The sequence below is a fragment of the Pygoscelis adeliae genome, unplaced genomic scaffold (genome assembly GCF_000699105.1).
Source record: "Pygoscelis adeliae isolate BGI_AS28 unplaced genomic scaffold, ASM69910v1 Scaffold261, whole genome shotgun sequence".
NCBI classification, from domain to species: Eukaryota; Metazoa; Chordata; class Aves; order Sphenisciformes; family Spheniscidae; genus Pygoscelis; species Pygoscelis adeliae.
Window position 1 is genome coordinate 1,092,984 of NW_008824115.1, and position 18,174 is coordinate 1,111,157.

Genomic DNA, 18,174 nt, shown 5'->3' on the forward strand with positions numbered 1-18,174 from the left:
CCTGGAAGTGTTCAAGGCCAGGTTGGATGGGGCTTTGAGCAACCTGCTCTAGTGGAAGGTGTCCCTGCCCATGTCAGGGGTGTTGGAACTAGATGAACTTTAAGGTCCCTTCCAACCCAAACCATTCTATGATTCTATGCTTCCTATAAAAGTAAATATTGCCTTTTTAACACTTTGTTTGTTAAAGCTGCCATGTCTAGTAAAAAAATTATACAAATTATATAATAAAATGGAAGTAAAGAGTCTAATAAATAGAATTATATCATTATGACTCATGGTCTTCAGCTATTGAAAAGTGGATTCGGGTGGCAGGTGATATTGGTGCTGAGAAACCATTAAAAAAAGCAAGGAAAATTATCCCCAAAACTTATCATTGCAAAAGTAAGATTGCCCATTAATACATATATATTAATATGTACTCTTCTCTAATACCTAGATTCAAAATCCTCAAACCTCAGAAAAAGGAGAAAATAGGTATGGTAGCACCAACGTTATATTAAAAAAAAAAAAAAGAAGAAGAAATTTTAAAATGACATGCTGTTTCAGCAAAGCAGCCTCAATAACCTTTGAGTAAAAGCCTCAATGGACTAACAAGACACACATTATCAGTTCATTCATAGAGATGCTATAGAACACTGAACAAGAAATTTGAGATGTATTATAATCTAACACTACTTGTATAATGAAGAACTGAGGTACAGATCACATACTATAAACACAACTCTTCCACAGTTTACAAGAACAAATCAACACTATATACCTACTGAAAGCTTGTGAATTATCACATTGCCACAAGAATTTCTTCCACCACCTTACCTTCCTGAGACCTTACCTTCAAGGTCTCAGAAATCACAATCATGTACATTTACTCTGCTGACAGCTTTCACGATAGCAAGACTCCTGCATACTATTACTGGCATAAACTAACTGAAAAGTATCAGGCTGCACTCACTTAAGGTATGTAAACATCTCATCAGAATGCCAATTCCTTCAATTTGCTCCAGTTAAGCTGTCCAACATTCACGACAGCCACACCTATGAGTACACCTATCCATATAAATGCTGGAATTGAAGTCTGTGGGATAAACCACAATACAATGCCGTATTCTTAATTACTTTTTGTATCTAAATATTAAGGCAGTCCCTATTAACTGATGCATTCATTCCCTGTGATTATACCCTACTCTAGTTGATGGTTACAGCTGTGATACAGCATGAGTACAGGCTATTTTTTTCCTGACTTATTCTTACAGCTGCATTACTTTCATTAGTAATGACAACTCTCTATTATTTCAGAGATCTGAGTTTAGCTGAACAAGTTCTAGAAATATAAGATAAATTGTCCTAAAACTTTAAACTCAGCACTTGTCAAGTTCTGAGCAGCTAACTGCCTGAAAAAGAGATTATCTGGGTTAGGAGAAAAAAGGTTTTTTTGCTTCTCTGACTTCCTTATTATTTATTCACTCCAGGACAATCCTACAGAGATTATCTACTCACAAGCTGTTTCTTCCAAAGATAAAGGAACAACATTTATTTATTTTTTCATCTTTGAGTAGAAGTTCTTCCTTTTTCATTCTGCTGATATTATACTATTACTACTGTAATTGCCAGCATGGTTATTGCTACTTGGCATTCAACTACATTAGTCGTCTTAAATTCCTGCATTCGGTATTTATTCAATTTTTTTGTTCAGATACGCACATATGTTGCAACACACACAAAGTTTCTTTACCTACAAGGTTTGTTTGGTTTTTACATTTTGACATACTTTTAAAAGTGTCACATGACTGGTTTTAACTACAGTCATAAAGTTATTTCTTCACTTATCGCTTTGTGGGCAAGATAAGAAGTTTTCTTGGCATTTATAATGTAAGAAAATTACAAGTACAATCATGTTTTACTCTTCTGGGAAAACAGCGTATGTAAATTTCTGCATGTTTCCCTTTCATTGCCTTGTAAGAAATAATTTCCTACCTCAGATCATAAACACAGGAAGGGCAAACACAAGACATGCTCAATTCTCACCGCTGTGTTACAAAGGGTGAAGAAAAACATTTAACAATGGCTTAACTTTGCTAAATCAAATCCCTCTTCATACTCGATGACCCTTATGGGTCCATTCCAACTTGAGATATTTTATGAAATGCCATTTAGCCTTAAACTCATATAAAACTAATATTTTCATTTATACTACTCTCTCTAGACATTTTTTTAAATTTTTGAGATAGAGCACTATATAGTATATTCGTGTATTTTTAGAATCTCTAAAGTCAAAACCTCTTTCACTTACATATATTTTAACAATGAATATTTCTTCAAACCTCTATTATTCTACTTCTACCTTATTAAAAGAGACACTCTGTTCCAGTGGATTAAGTGTGTTAGCAGCTGCAGCTGCAGCTGTAAGTTGTGCTGTGAGGGCCTGTAACTGAACGACAAGACCAGCATCCAGGGCTTGAAGTAGTGAAGGCTGGGGTTTCTGCTGCTGTATCTGCAGTGTCTGTATCAACTGCTGAAGCTAAAAGAGAAAAGATAACAAATGCATTAAACAATAAATTTTTTTTAAAAAGCAGAAAGCAAAAACCAAACTAGTCTTTTCCCCTTCCAATTGGGAAAAAAAAACCTCAGGAATGCAGTATCATCTAACCTATGGCTATTATTTCATCTTAATTTGTTTTCATTTACGGCAAATTTTGTTCCCACTTACTGGCTAATTTGTTTTCTGTGGCTGATAAGACATGCAGATGCTTCTTCCTCCTAACTTGCTCTGACAGGTTGCATGATGACCAATCACCACTCAGGATTTCCTGCTTTCTAGGGTTCCCCCTCTTCTGTTTCTCCAGTTTGATTCCTTCTGACCTGAAAAAAATCTGTTAGCCTACTCCAGCTTTCTAAGGGCCCACCTATATTAGGAAAATCTGTATGCTCTAACAACATTCGTGTAGAGAAAATAACTGCATTGTTGCAAGCTCCACTTTAAGATGATGCAACATGTCTATATGAAGAGCTTGCACTAGTGTCTCTGGATTAGTCACAAGGAAAATCTCATGCTGAAACTCAGGTTTGCACTGATAGAACGCAATTCCCTTGCTATGTTAACAAGACATAAAAAGCAAATTAACCAGGAACTGGGAATATAATTTGACTTCCTGCAATGGCACAGACTCTAGGCTCTGTATAGCACTATCTTAGGATAAAAATTGCCTAGATGCAACGTTGAACCAGAAGCAGCAGCTCTGGGGCAACAAACGTACAGTAATAACAAAGTATGTTACAGTAAAAACAAAGTATGGGTAATGCCAAAAGACAGATGTTAAAAAATATTATTTAAAAATAGTGTTGGGTGTTTCAAATATTATTTAAAAATAGTTTTGAGGGTGGTGCAGTGGTTGGGGTGGTTTCTTTGTTTGTTTAAACAACTCCACTCACAACCCAGGAAAGGTCTAGGATTATACTGGAATGAGTACTAAATATTATCAGAGAAGGAACTTTCAGAAGTGTAGTGAATGGACCTAAGACATTTCATCAGAGTATATAAGGATACCCTAAGAGTCTCTTCCTTCAAATCTAGAGGAGGAAAATAAAGAAAAATAGAATATCTTCCACAGGGTTTTTTTAGAACAAATGTATAATCCAATCGCCTGGCATATCTTGATTTCCTTACTCCAATTTCCTATTTGTATGTAATTTTTTAAAAGGAGCTGTCCCAATGAAGGAAATAAAAGGCTTTTTAATGTGCAGATCTATTCATCTGTTGAATAGAGATGCTCCCATAAAATTTACCTTAACACAAAAGGAAAAAAACACTATCCCGATGGAAAGAAACCCTCCTGAAGTACTGTGGAATTACAGGAAGCAGTCCTTTCACCTTCCATGAGGCAAACCCCTGGAGCCTTTCCTTTGGGTATTTCTGGAAAAAAGGTTGAGCAAATCCAGGTAGTTCAAACTATGCTGACATAAGTCCCTGATTATCTTCACATTCATATTGCACCTCCTCACAGGGTTCACCACTGAACTCTTACAGGGTTCAGTCCCTCCCTTCTTACTACGGCTCACTAGAACCTCTGCATAAGCTGATTAGGTTGATCTTTTCCACAATGCATCAAAAGCGTATGATCCTTTTTCAAGATTGTTTTAGAGCTACCTTCCGATAATGTGAAACAACTCTTCCTAGTCTTTAAAAACAGTTATACAGACTCCTTATACAGCAGAGCCTCTGAAAAGTCTTCAATTATTGTTATACCTCACCAAGAGCTTTCACTGATTACTGCAATAGGCAAAGCTAAAGAGCTCTCCCCTCCCTTCCTGGCTGACCCACAAAAGATGAGCAAATATGGCTGGTCCACCTTGTGCGTTGCTCTGAGCAGGAAGGAATCAAACTGAAGAAGCAGAGATGGAAGCCTTAGAGTGGGAAAATCCTGGGTGGTCACCGTTCTAGCTGTTTTCACATTCTTGTTGGTCACATCTTTCTTACTCTTATCCTCTCCTGTCTAGACTCTCAATTTACCTGCATGCATTCTCGCCCATAAAACACAGTCTTAAGATGAAATCAAGGACTTTGGAGCTTGGGGAGGGGGAGGGGGTAGGAGGTGGAGTGGCTTGGAGAACAGGAAGAAAAGAGATGGACAGGATGGAAGCAAATGTTGCAGCTGATCTACCAATCCTAGAGATCTGCATGTAAATATTTATTGCGTCCCCAGTCTGTCTCCACATTTCTGCTTAAGACCATCTTTTCCCTCTCCCAAAATCCATTCTCTTCCTCATTTTACCATTTTGAGCTAAATATCCAAATGTTATTTCTTTGTGATCTGCTGTCTTTGAAACTCTAATTCCCTTCTCATCTTCATAATCTTTTATTTTGCTTCGTCCTTTTTTTTTGGTCCTTTTTTTTTTAAAGAATACTCGCTAGGTAATAAACTTTAAAATTACCTTACTGACTTTCCATATATTTCCCATTCTCACTTCACATCCCTTCCTTGTTTAAGAGCTATTCCACTATCTTCCCTCCACATTTCACAAAGTATCCCACAAACTCATTTTGCTCTGCTTCTCAATGACCCATCAATTTCTTTCAGTGTAATCAGATGAAAATACTCTCTTCGCTTGACTTATGAACAATTACAGATGACTCTGCTTAGCTGAACACTGTAAAACAATCTCACTAAGTAAAGTTGTTGTTATTGTCAGCATCAGTGCTTCATAACAGCTCACTGGTGACCGCTTCTCGTTCATATGCATGGGATTTTTGTTTAGTACCCCAGCAGGTAAAACATCCTATTCCTCAGTCCAAATAAAAATCGTAATACCGAAGTTATGCTGGTGCCAGAGTTCTAGCATAAACTGAAAAACGATGATCTACATTTTTACAGAAAGCTGATTGTGTGCGCTCAACTTATGTGGCTGCGGCTTAAGAGGACAAGCAGTTCAATGCATGCTGCACATCAAGCCACTCTTTTGGAGTTGAGCATTTAGAAACTGAGGAACACAGTCACTTCTAAGACCTTATTTTTGAACGCTGCAAAATAAAAACTATATTTAGCTGATGGAAAGATAAAGAAAAGAATCAACACACAACGCACTTCCAAAATGAGTACATTCCCATTACATAATTCTGTACAATGTTTAGCTTCTTGGGGCATCCAGCAGAGAAATATGCTTAAACTGGCATTCTGTTTTATGCCTATATCCATGAAATCTTAATGCTACTCTTGATTTAGTCATCTGCAATACTATATAGAGAAGTATGTATTACAGACCATCTTATCTGAAGTCACATTCTGTGATACTTTTAAGGAACAAACAGGGTTGGTTACAAAAGCTAACAGGAAGTTTTAGGTTACCTGGAACTTACTTGTGATGAACAATGTCATGGGATGGTTAACATGGATACCAGACACAAAACTAAGAGATACTCATGAAAGCAGTATTCCTTAAGCGCACCTTAAAGACACGAAGTATCAAACAGTGTACAGTCTAATTGCCTACAAAATATTTACCTGTTGGCCTTGAGGACTCTGTAAAATCTGTGCAACAGCAGCAAGGGTATCTGTATTAGCAATCTGAGATACCCAAGGATCAGGTAAACTCTGCACCACATTGGCTGGAGTAACTGGAGTCACAGGTGTTCCTAAAAAAGAGAAAATCCAATACGCCAAAATATTTTAACATACAGACTTAGAAATAGTGTTAGAGAAGGGAAAAAGAAACCTGCTGTAAAAAGAAATTATAAACCAGACATTAACCTTCCTGTTTATTTTCTACAGCAAAGATTTCTGGTTTGCAAGAAATCAAATTATAAAGATACTATAATCTTCCTAGGACATCAAAACCAGTTAATAAATACTGAGAAAGCACTGTATTAACATCAATTTAAACTACTTTTCTGACAGACACATGGAGTGTACAGAAATAACACAGACTCACATCAACATTGCTCAACATTCCTCAAGTAGCAGGATTACTTTGTGTAAGTGTAGTTGACAGCTCTTTCCGCTATTAACCTATGGGAACTACTAACAAAAACACTGACAAATGCAAAATAAATAGGTTTCACACAGTAATCCAAACCATTTAGTGGAAACAATATATACCAAATGATAATTGTTAGCAATCTACTCAGAAACGTCTGCTAGTCCAGAACTTACTGGACTTGCACTTTATCTCCAGGAAGAGCCTTAAGGATTCTACTAAAAATTTCAACCTGCAGCAGCTGGACTCATGAGGATTGCCTGCTTTATCTTTTTTTTTTCAAGAGGAACATTGAGACTAAATCAGCAATCTGATAATTAGTTTCACGCCATAATCCAGAAGAATCCTCCAACCCTGAAAATACTCCTACTGTTAGCTCAGAAGTAGAGATATGTTGATGAACACTAAATGTAAATGACTAGATTACTGTTTTAAAAGACAATTAGCATCAGGAATCAAAAAAGCATTAGAGTAAAGCTATGATTTCAACAATTTAAAGTAATCAAACTATTGAAAATAAAAAATATTGCACTAGAAGATGCAGTAAGTCCAATGCAAGAGCTGGAACTTTTACATGTTTACAGACACCAATGAAAAACAAGGTGGATTTGCCCACCTCACTGCTTTTCAGCATGGGATCAGCAAAAGGTGGGTGCCAAAAACCAATTTCTATATGTAAAATTTCCCCATACAACCCAATCTTGAATGAAAAAATCTCTACAAAACGAAAAAAGTCAAAAAGCCAGTTCCCCGCCATCTACCTACCTAAGTAAGGAAGATGCTTTAGAGCACAAAATGATCAAGTCTGCATGTATAATAACGTTAGTGTTTGTTAACTTGGGACATACTCCATGAGCAGTTTTTTGTCCACATGATTTTCCAGCATGATTTCTGGCCCACATACTTCAGATTTGAGGGAGAGGGAAGTACATCACTGGCTGCAGTTTATATTGTCAATATGTTTTTGCCCCTCAAAATCATTGGCTGTCAGCCAGCAAAAGTAAAGGAACACTGTCTGACATGATCCAGCAAGCTCAACCCTATGGATAGCAAAAAGATACCGATGTGTAATTTCTTTCAGTTGTGGCACCACTATTAACAAAGATTGCATTAAGTGCTGTGTTGGGTTTTTAACTCTGTCAGTGATCTACTGTTTTGACTTTCAAGTGCAAAACAAGGTCTTATTGCAGTTACTCAATCTAAATATATTATACAGTTGGAAAGTAAACACAACAGGCTGCCTCTTGGTTTTGCTATTTCGCTGATCTGGACACTGGCTATAATATATTTCTTTCTAGCATTCATTTGATTTGGCTAAAGGAAACCAGTGAGATTTTTCAGCATATTAACAGCCAACATACCAAAGCTGACACAAGTGTTTTGATTCAAAGCATGATTTTAACCTATTTTTGTTTACCTGGTGTATTGTTGCTCATAGCAGCTGTAGTGCTGGGCAAGACAGGGGTCACAACTGGAGGAGGAATTCCTCCTGCCATATCCAAGAGAGGCTGAATAATTTCACTCTTGAACACATTATTCTTCTGCCATAAATTTAGCACTCTAACAATTTTACTCTAAAATGAAGAAACGATAACAAAAGACCTGAGTCACGCTTACCCTTCTTGTTATTTTCAATTATGGAATTCTTAACAAGCAATGTCAATCTGTCTAGATTGAAGCACCTTTAGGTTTACAAACAGTAAGATCCATAAGATCAGTTATACTGGATCACACCAAAGATGTCTAACCTATGAACCTGAGGCTGACCTATAGAAGATGCCTAGGCAATAGTAAAGACACACTATGCACATAGTGACAGTCTTCTCTCAACAGAAAATGAAATATAGTAAAACAAAACAAAACTAAACAAATGTATCTGACACTTTTATACCTTTACTCTTCAAAGACAGCATGGAAGGAAAATTATTTTAAGGAAACACTTTAAAGCATTACTAATAATTAAAGCAAGGAATTATTAGTCTCCAAAACTTTTATAGTCAACATACATGAATGCAATTCTCATCTACCTATGAACCAAAATTACTTACGTCCACTGAAAAATGGGCATATACTAATAAGACTGCTAAATACTTTTCTTAGGAAAGTAGCTCAATATTTTGCAAGCTCTCTTTATGAAGTGAGGAATTTAAACTGGAACACAATTCCCTGCCTATTGAAATTACACAGTAATATTAAAAATGTGGATCACTGGAAAGGAAAAAAAAAAAAAATCAAAATTAAGACTTCATACAATTCCATCAGATGTAACTCATTGTTCAGCTTGCAAATACATTTCTATTCCACTGTTTTGATCTGCTCCCAAATCTTTTCTTTTCTAAGCTTCACGTCTACCCAGAGGCAAGATTTTGCTTGATCTTGAGAAGTTGGGTAGTAATGTATGTGATGGAAAAAGACATCTGGCTTATTTGGAAATAAAAAAAAAAGTTAGTTGTATTAAGAACAGAAAGTTCTTCATAGGATCTTGTGTTTGCTGTCACGAAGATGGTTTAATTATTTAAATTCTATAAAACATGAACATAAGAGTACTTAATCACACAGTGTTTAAACCAAAGAAAAAAAAAGTCTGTTTGCCCAGAATTCCAAGAGGATACTTAAATTTAATAGAGAGAAGTGCTGAATTTTCACTGCATGGAAGATGTAATTTAGTGCTCCTTTAAAGAAATCTCTGAAGGCTTCCATTCAGCATTACAATATGCGAGCCCTTCTTCTTTGAAAGTTTGTTTTGTAAGGCAGTCGCCGACAAGTCCATCAGAAGGTCTAACTTCCCTCTTCTATCCAGAACAGGAATATAAAACTATTTCTGCGCCCCAGTATCTGTCTCCCCCTTGCATTTTCCATGGCTGAGCCAGATGAAGGAATCAGTGGGGGTTTTCTTGCTACTTTAAATGAAATGCTACTATACTTCTGCTTGATTTTTTAAAAAAACAACCAACCAACCTGTTGTGTTTCTCTGTTATGCCTGTTAATCAGATTAAACATCAAAATGCGAGAAAACAGGTACATAAGCTTGGTATCTTTGACAGCACAATTTTTTGCTGGGTCAGATATATGGTAACTACTTTCACAGCACAAAGACTTTCCGATAATACCGAATCCATATGCAAGATAGCAGCAAGACATCTTGCAGCAAAGACACATGTAGCAAAATACATTCTCCCTAACTGAGGTGAAAAATATCCTAGAAGTGAACCTGATAGGAGCTTTACAGACCATAAACAGACTACGTTTTACTATTCCTCTTCACATCTGTACTGGTTTTGGCTGGAATAGAGTCAATTTTCTTCATAGTAGCTAGTATGGGGCTATGTTTTGGATCTGCGCTGGAAACAGTGTTGATAACACAGGGATGTTTTCCTTACTGCTGAGCAGTGCTTACACAGAGTCAAGGCCTTTTCTGCCTCTCACCCCACCCCACCAGCGAGGAGGCTGGGGGTGCACAAGAAGTTGGGAGGGGACACAGCCGGGACAGCTGACCCCAACTGACCAAAGGGATATCCCACACCATGTGACGTCATGCTCAGCATATAACGCTGGGGGAAGAAGGAGAAAGGGAGGGACATTCGGAGTGATGGCATTTGTCTTCCCAAGTAACCGCTAGGCGTGATGGAGCCCTGCTTTCCTGGAGATGGCTGAACACCTGCCTGCCAGTGGGACATAGTGAATGAATTCCTTGTTTTGCTTTGCTTGTGTGCGCGGCTTTTGCTTTACCTATTAAACTGTCTTTATCTCAACCCATGAGTTTTATCACTTTTACCTTTCCAATTCTCTCCCCCATCCCACTGGGGGGAAGAGAGTGAACGTTTGTGTGGGGCTTAGTTGCCGGCTGGGGTTAAACCACGACAACAAACACCTCTAATGTGACACATTAGTTGCCATGCACTGAAACGTTACAGAATAAGTGGCACTATTTCTTACCGTATAATACATTTACTATATTTTTTTTAAAGCCAGACACAAACTGAATACTTGCGCCCATCCTTGAGCCCTCCTTCTTCAACGAGTCAGACTATTTCCATGTTAATATATTTCTCAGAGTAGTAAGCTAAATGATTATACAAAACAAACTAATACTGCTTAAGGAATACAGCTAAATGAAGAAAAATGTAAGTTAACTATCATGCCTCTATATATATAAAACACTGTGAAGCAGCACAAGCTGATCACACAGATAACCTAAAACCAGACTGGGAAAACGTCATTTAACTTAAATAACCTGTTCAGCAGCACCTCAGAATTCAGTTGCAGAAGAGAAGACAGTCATCCATAGCAGAGTTTTTCAACCACTTAGAATTTGCAGGTCCTGACGTTATTTTCCTGCAGAGGTCCTAACTCCTCTAAAAAGGCAAGAATCCTAAGACAACTACAGGATACACGCAATGGCTGAACTCGCCTTAATCACCTTCCGTGGATGCCTTGGGTTTTCAGATCTTTGGCTGAAAAATACAGCTGTAGGATGGTATGTGACTATTCAAAGAATAACCTGTCATTCTCTTCCTGCAGTGTCCTGCCTCACTTTCTACTTGACTTAATGACTCTATTACACAAAATTATGTGGAGATAAAGCCCTTAGCATTTCACATCCTTTTGTAATTTTTCAATTCACTAACAAGAAACTCTAGCTATTGTAAGATCAGTGGCAAGTATGAAGGAAATTAAACCGCCTGCACCCTCTGCTATTTCCAGCCAACCTATCATAATTTGGTAGCGATCTTGACTACTATGGTCCAAGGCAACAGCTGAACTATTGGGTCAAACTGTTCAAGTTAGGCTTTATTCAGCTGTTGGTTAATTCAGTATCAAAGGAAAAGTAACTTTTAAGATACTTTGCTGTTTTTCTACTGCTCCTTCAGTCCAGAACACACTAGTCTGCCCTGAAGTTACAGCTACCAAGAAAAATTATTTATTCCTTGACACAATACAAAACCTGCTCGTTCATTTTCCCACTGAAGACGGGAAGAAGACAATAAAAGACTGACTACAACTCCCCGTCCTACCAAATGCCTGCTTAATCCCCCCCCCCAATCAAAATACATTAACTTAAATCCATCCAGTCTTCCCGAAAACCTTTTCGAAATTCTAATTAACCTAATTGGATGTGTCTTCCCCTCTACCTACACTCACACAAGCAAAATTAAAAGAAATACATATAAATGTGTAAATCTATAATTAGATCCACTCTAGCAAGCAAAAAGTGAGATCAGAATCTTTATTCTTTATAGATAACATACTAAAGATTGTTTTAATTAGAAAAAAAACCAAACTATAAGAAGTGGTTTACCTTGTCATCCCCTGGACAACGGTACAAGTTCTGGAAAGTGCTGATGATGTTATTGCTGAATCTTGGAGCAAATACATCCTTTTCTTGCCCAAACTGATGCCGGGACTGTCTTACAATGGAGTCAATGACATATAGACCAGGTACCTTGTATTCTGGTTTGCACTACAAAGAATAATAATTTAAAATGTGCATATGTGAAAAATAGCAAAAACCATTAATGGCAGAGTAAGTATGAATAGTCCTCTCTAATCTTCAAATGGGTCAAAGTATTACCAAAACGTTCTCTATTTAACAAATTGTCCTGAAAAAGTAAACGCTCTCAAAAATAGCTAACCTTTAATGTTTGAATTGCCACATCTATATGTATTCTGCAAATATGTAAGTGGTTTAAAATCAATTTACTACCACTAAAAAAGCTTTTTAGAATAGAGCTATTAAAAATCAGCACATGAACCAGATATCCTTTTTAAATGCACACACCTATTTTAAGAGAACAGCGTAAAGCATGACCATCTTAATAGTACATTGGGACTAGCTGTAAATATAATTAAAAATATTTTTGTCCTTCTTTATCATCAAAGTCAACACTAAAGTTAACATTTGTTTACTGTAATTTACATTGTTGTAAGTAGCGTGTGGTATATCCTGCTCCCGCCAGAACAAGAACATATTTATGTGGACATCTGTTTGGTTAAGAATATACCAGTGATACTTATTTTAAAAATGTGGAAAACTTGCATAATTTACAAACAGCATTGTATTTATAAAGCATGTCTGCTAGCTACAATACTAATTACTTAGGTAATTTTACTTAACAATTAAAGCTAAATTTGTTGCCTTTTAATTGCGAAGTAATTGCACCAGACTAGTGCAACCAGTTTTAAAAAAGAATGAAAAGTGGTACAAAAATATAAAAAAGTCATCACTGGAATATACTATGACATGGGTTCACTTCATGAATGTTGGTTGTACACACTTATCACACAAGGTACTATGGAAAACATGAGAAAGTACACCCATTCCCTCTCTGGCCTAGATAGTCTATAAACATACTATGTAACACACTGAATTCATCATCTCTAATACAGTGCCAAACAAACTCTTCAGACTACTGATTTTATTACAGCCTAGATACAAACTTCCTGTTTTGAAAAGTGTTGATTTGCTAACATTTGCAACCTTGATAAAGCATTTATTTAGGCTCTAAACATGGTCCAGTGTTTTTAAGTATGGCATTCTTTATTTTTAAGAATGTGTGTGGCATCCTTTTAAGAATAAATGTGCATTATGAAATTAAAATCTATTTTCATATAATACACTGTCTTCAGAGAATCACTTCAATATATATTGTAGCTACTCAAATTTTAGCTAAATTATTACCAAAAATAGGAGTATTCTGCATACAGAACAGACAGGTATATGACTTTTCACAAGACTGAAATTAATACAAAACACAGATATTTAATAAGAAAACTCAGCAAATATGCCAGGTGGAGTATTTAAAAACATGGCACATACAGAAAGCAAGAAAAGATTATAATTAATATAATAATACAGATGATAAAAAAGGAAAAGACCATAAAATACAAATAAAAAATTAAATAAAGAAGAATGACAGCTGGGGCAGTGAGCCTGTGTATCCCCAATCTGAGATGAGACAAGTTTTTACACAACAAATGTTCACTTATTTCCCTAGTGAGTCTAAGCAATAAGATAATTTGATTACTCAAAGATATTATTCAAGTCTCGCTCTCACACTGGAATACCCTTACATATATGGAATGTGGTCACTTGACCCCTGAAGTGATGTTTTGCCAGAGAATAAAACAGTCAGCCAAAATGACAAAAGACCAGTGAGTTAAGTGTCACAAAAAGAATGTCACGGACAATTATTTCACCTGAAGTTTCAGTAACCTCCTGAGATTAATTTTGAAGAAATAATATATTGGAGTAGGAAAGAATCAACAGTAAACTAATTGAGACGGCACTGTCATCACTCTGGACAAGTCTATGGCACATTTTAATGGAAGAATCAGTAGTTTTGAGCTTTAACTTGAAGTGATTTCTTCCAGAAAAATAATCCAATTATCTTCCAAACATGTAACTTAAGTCCATAAATATCAAATGGCTAGAAAAGAGCTTTCATCTGCTTATCTCCGATTCTACTAAAATAAGAACTTACTATTTGATGTTATTAGTAATTCGCGTGTTTCTCTAAATCGTTCACGAAATACTGAAAAAAACAAACCATCAAGCCCACCAAAGGGAAACATCTAATCCAGAGTGATCATTAATAAGGTTATCAATAACATCATACATCTGCCTCCTCTAACTAGCAATGAACAATGCAGAACTCCCTTATTAAGTAGTACTGGACACCGAACACAAATGTGCAAAGATAACCCCATACTCTTAGTAGCTTGTGGAAGGGTCACGAATAACCGGTCCAACTCCTGACAAACTATCATTCAGAGGATAAATCTTCTCTTATGCCTCTGAATACAGAACTGCCAATCACAGCCACTGCAACTAAAAAGCAGTATTTGGAACTTGGGCAATTCAGGATTAATTTTGGGACGTGAAACTGCGAATTGCTACTGATCAGAGATGGATAAGATGTACACCTGCTCTCATCCTCCTATGACCACCTGTAGTATCAAACAGGGATCAGAGGATATTGATCCTTTTTCTTAAAGGTGGAAAGAAATCAGAGGCGATGCCCCAAAAGACAACTACCTGACAAAACACTAGCAGTGATGGTAAAGTATACTGCTAGCCTTTACTAGTGCCCCGAAACATACACGACACCTTTTCCACATAGGACTGACATCCTAGTACTAAATAATTAATTCACTAACTGTTCAGAGACAGTTAAAAACACCAGGCTGAAGCTGAACCCCTTTTACACTGTCCAACCACTGCCAAAAGGCAATGCAGCATACATCGGGCACCAAGGAATAAAAGGTAATGAGGAAGACAGGTTACTGACACAGAGCAATCTAGACTGCTTCATAATGTGGACAACAGAAGAAACATTGCATCCAAACATTGCAACATTAACAGACTAACTTCTCTAGCTTGTTTGTCAAAATAAAAAGGCAATTTGATCATAATTTACTCCTGTTTACAAGAGGAGAAGAAATTCAGTACCAAAATGATCAACTGAACAATCAAGTACAATGCAGACAAGGAGGAAAGACGCACAAATTGGGATCCATGCATTTCCAACTGGAAATAAAATGCAGTTTTACCCAAGAAAAATTAACTGTTGCAAGAAAACAAAATGCAATAAAATTCTTTGTTATTCAGAATCTTTAAATTAATACTGCATCTTCCCAAAAAGTAATTCCAGTCTAGCCATATAAATATTTTCTGTCTTAAATTACTAGCAGGAACCACCAACTGAAATGCTACATCTCATGCTTCACAAAAGATGAGGTTGAATGGCCATCTTCCCTTCAGCTTTAAAATCTATGGGAAAACCTGGCAGAAAGCAAAAGTAACCGTCACTCGCCAAACCACTGTTAATTCTTTTGCTGTTAGCTGTTCACATGGACTACACTGACAGCCTCTTTTAACATTAAATGAATACATACAGAGAAGTAGTCCTAAGACAGTATCCACAGTCATTCAGATCTAAGTATATCACAACTACAAAACGGGGACAAAGTATTTGTCTTTCTGTGTCATGGGTTATGATCAGCTAGTGATTACTAGCAGAAATTGAATGTGTCTAAAAACTGAAATAAACTAACGTGTGATAAAAATATTAATCGTGTACCTAAAACCCGATGGTCTTCAATACTCTGTAATCCAAAATGAGGACATTTTTCTCAGTGCTAACACAAAATACCCATGACTGACTTACCTTTTGAATGAATTTCTCAACACTCTGTACAACGTGCTTGTAGAACTGGAAAATAAAATAATATTTCAACAGAGGAAAAAAATCTGAAGATGCATATACTTGTTCAAGTCATGCAATATTGATAGTAAAACCAGAATTAGAAACTTTGGTTGATTAACCAGCAATCCAATACCTACAGCTGAGTATGCTGTCTTCCTTAGAACATTTAACAGCATATAAAAAAGCTAATCTTGCTTTTTCTTGCCTTCTGAAGGTTTTTTACACTGTATTTTTTTAAATAACGTGCGCTTATTTAGTGAGAACTAAGAGAATAATATAATTGTTCCTTCAAAAACAAACCATTATTTCAGTGTACACAACTGAAGATGTTAGCCTAATGTTACTAAGCATAGCACTTCTCTGTATTTCATTTATTTTCCAAGTGTTCACTTTAATAACCTAAAAACATGAGTATAGGAAGATCTTATAACATCTACTAAATACTTTTTCTTTAAAATTAGCCTGTTTTGTTTTTTTTTTTAAATCTCCCATATCATCACAATGGCTCTACATCATCTCAGTAACTGCTCTACACAATTAAATGTTGTTATTGAAATGATAAGAGTGGAAGCAGGATTTCCAAGTTAAATACATGATAAAACATTTTGGTAACATTTGTTTCATTTATAGAACCATTTACTATCATTTACTACTTGCTTATGTTCAATACAAGTTTTTAGCATTTTCCTTATACTGCAACACTTAGACTAATTTACATAGATTTCTCATATTTAAGAAAGCCAGTGAATTTCACTCTTCTGTCATCAAATTGCTCTCTCTCCAAATTACACAAAATCCCAATACGGATTTCATTATCTGAAAATGTATCTGCATTCTCAGCAGAGGAATGTAGATAGGAAGAACATGAGTTCATGGCTTTTTAGCTTCTATGCTATACTCTCTTTCACCTCTCCAGCTTTCACTGAGTTTCCATTTGTTTTAATGCTTAACATTAATAGCATACTTCTTTCCTTCATCATTTTTCAGTGCTGTTTTCTGCTGTTCCATTGCTGTTTGGCAAGCAACATCAAAAATAACATCTATGAACAACACCCATGAAAAGGTATGCTAGGAATTTATAAAAATGAAATAAAACTTAAACAATTGTATTGATCCAAAGGCACACACATCCTACATTTTCAGGAGGGGGGAGCGGGCAGGGAGATGGTAGTTTTATATTTATTCATCTGTTCTCAGGCAATGTCAGTGTTTCCTTTTCCAACTGAGAAAAAAACCCTCAGATCTGATTGAAGAATCAAGTTGGTATAATTCTTTCTCACATATGACAACCAGCAAATGAGTGTCACAGAACAAATTACGCCTTCTGTTGCACTCCTGAAAATCCCATCACTATCACGTTTGATCATTACTTGGAAATTGTACAAGGGAGGTGGAAAGTTCTGCAGCAAGTTCTTTAAGCTATTTAGTTATTTTGACACAGATGAGAAATGGAAAGGAAGTCAAAAGAAGTTAGCCAATTTCTTACCTTTATAGCCTTGATTGCTGCCTTGGTGATCTGTGTCATTTTAGCTTTAGAAATTGGTGGCTTATAATCATTTAATGAGTACAACTGCCAAGAAAAAAAAAGTTATCAGAAATATATTCTGCAGTTTTAAGCAGTATAAAAATACATTATTTTTCCACAAGAAAATGCCACTTTTAATTTTCATCAGGTTTTAAGTATATATTACACCAGAAAAGGCATCCCCATTTAAGAAAAAAATAAGAAGGCCCAATAAAATATAATGTAAGATCCAAAATGTTTAAAAGGTAACAGTTTTTTCTTTGCAATGGTCACTATATACCTAGTTTTACTAGCACTACATACAGCAAACACCCGTAGATGAAGTTACAAAGGAAATACATACGATATGTAAATACGGTAGCTCTCATTAGGTCTTTCTTTCTAGGGCAAAAAATTTAATATACATGACTACCTTTATGGAAGCATAACAGATGCTTAACGAAATACTTACTACATTCATCATCATATGCCTGCTGAATCAAATCTTTTTATTTTCCATTAAACAAAACCAAAACATTTCCAGCCCAGTGAGAAAGAGCATGTAGCAATTTTGCCACTTAAAATAGCAGATCTGGAAAAAGTATAGACTTCCTCCATTCACTGTGTTAACGCAGAGAAATAACATATCAGAAGTATTACAAATGTTTAAGCAAAAATCCAGCTGGGTTCTCATTTTAACACAGCTTTGTAACTTCATTAGTATCTAACCACCAAAACAGCCACAGTACACAAGTAGCGGAGTTTTGCAACAATTTTCTCCCAGGATGCAGTAATAACTTTATTCTTTTTACTTGTACATACATCTCCTAGCAGAAGCAATCCAGCATGACAGATATTCATCAGAAGTTTGCTACACAGTGAGAACTGTACATTAACTAACTTCATAGCTATGACTGGTAAGCTGTAATTGGAAACGACTCCCTCCTTCACACTGAGTCGGGACTCCATCATCCAATGCTATTTACTTCCTGTGAA

At 36.2% G+C, this 18,174-nt stretch overlaps 1 protein-coding gene across 1 annotated transcript in view; it reads right to left on the reverse strand.

The window, feature by feature from the left end:
• Window positions 1-17,240, reverse strand: part of SCAF8 (SR-related CTD-associated factor 8) — a 40,141-nt gene extending 22,901 nt beyond the window's left edge. Inside the window, 6 exon segments of the mRNA XM_009334293.1 lie at window positions 2,342-2,518; window positions 5,997-6,127; window positions 7,886-8,042; window positions 11,768-11,929; window positions 15,636-15,680; window positions 17,161-17,240. Of these exon segments, the coding sequence (XP_009332568.1) occupies window positions 2,342-2,518; window positions 5,997-6,127; window positions 7,886-8,042; window positions 11,768-11,929; window positions 15,636-15,680; window positions 17,161-17,199 (711 nt within the window). The 5' untranslated portion in view covers window positions 17,200-17,240.
• Between the last annotated feature and the right edge of the window lie 934 nt (window positions 17,241-18,174).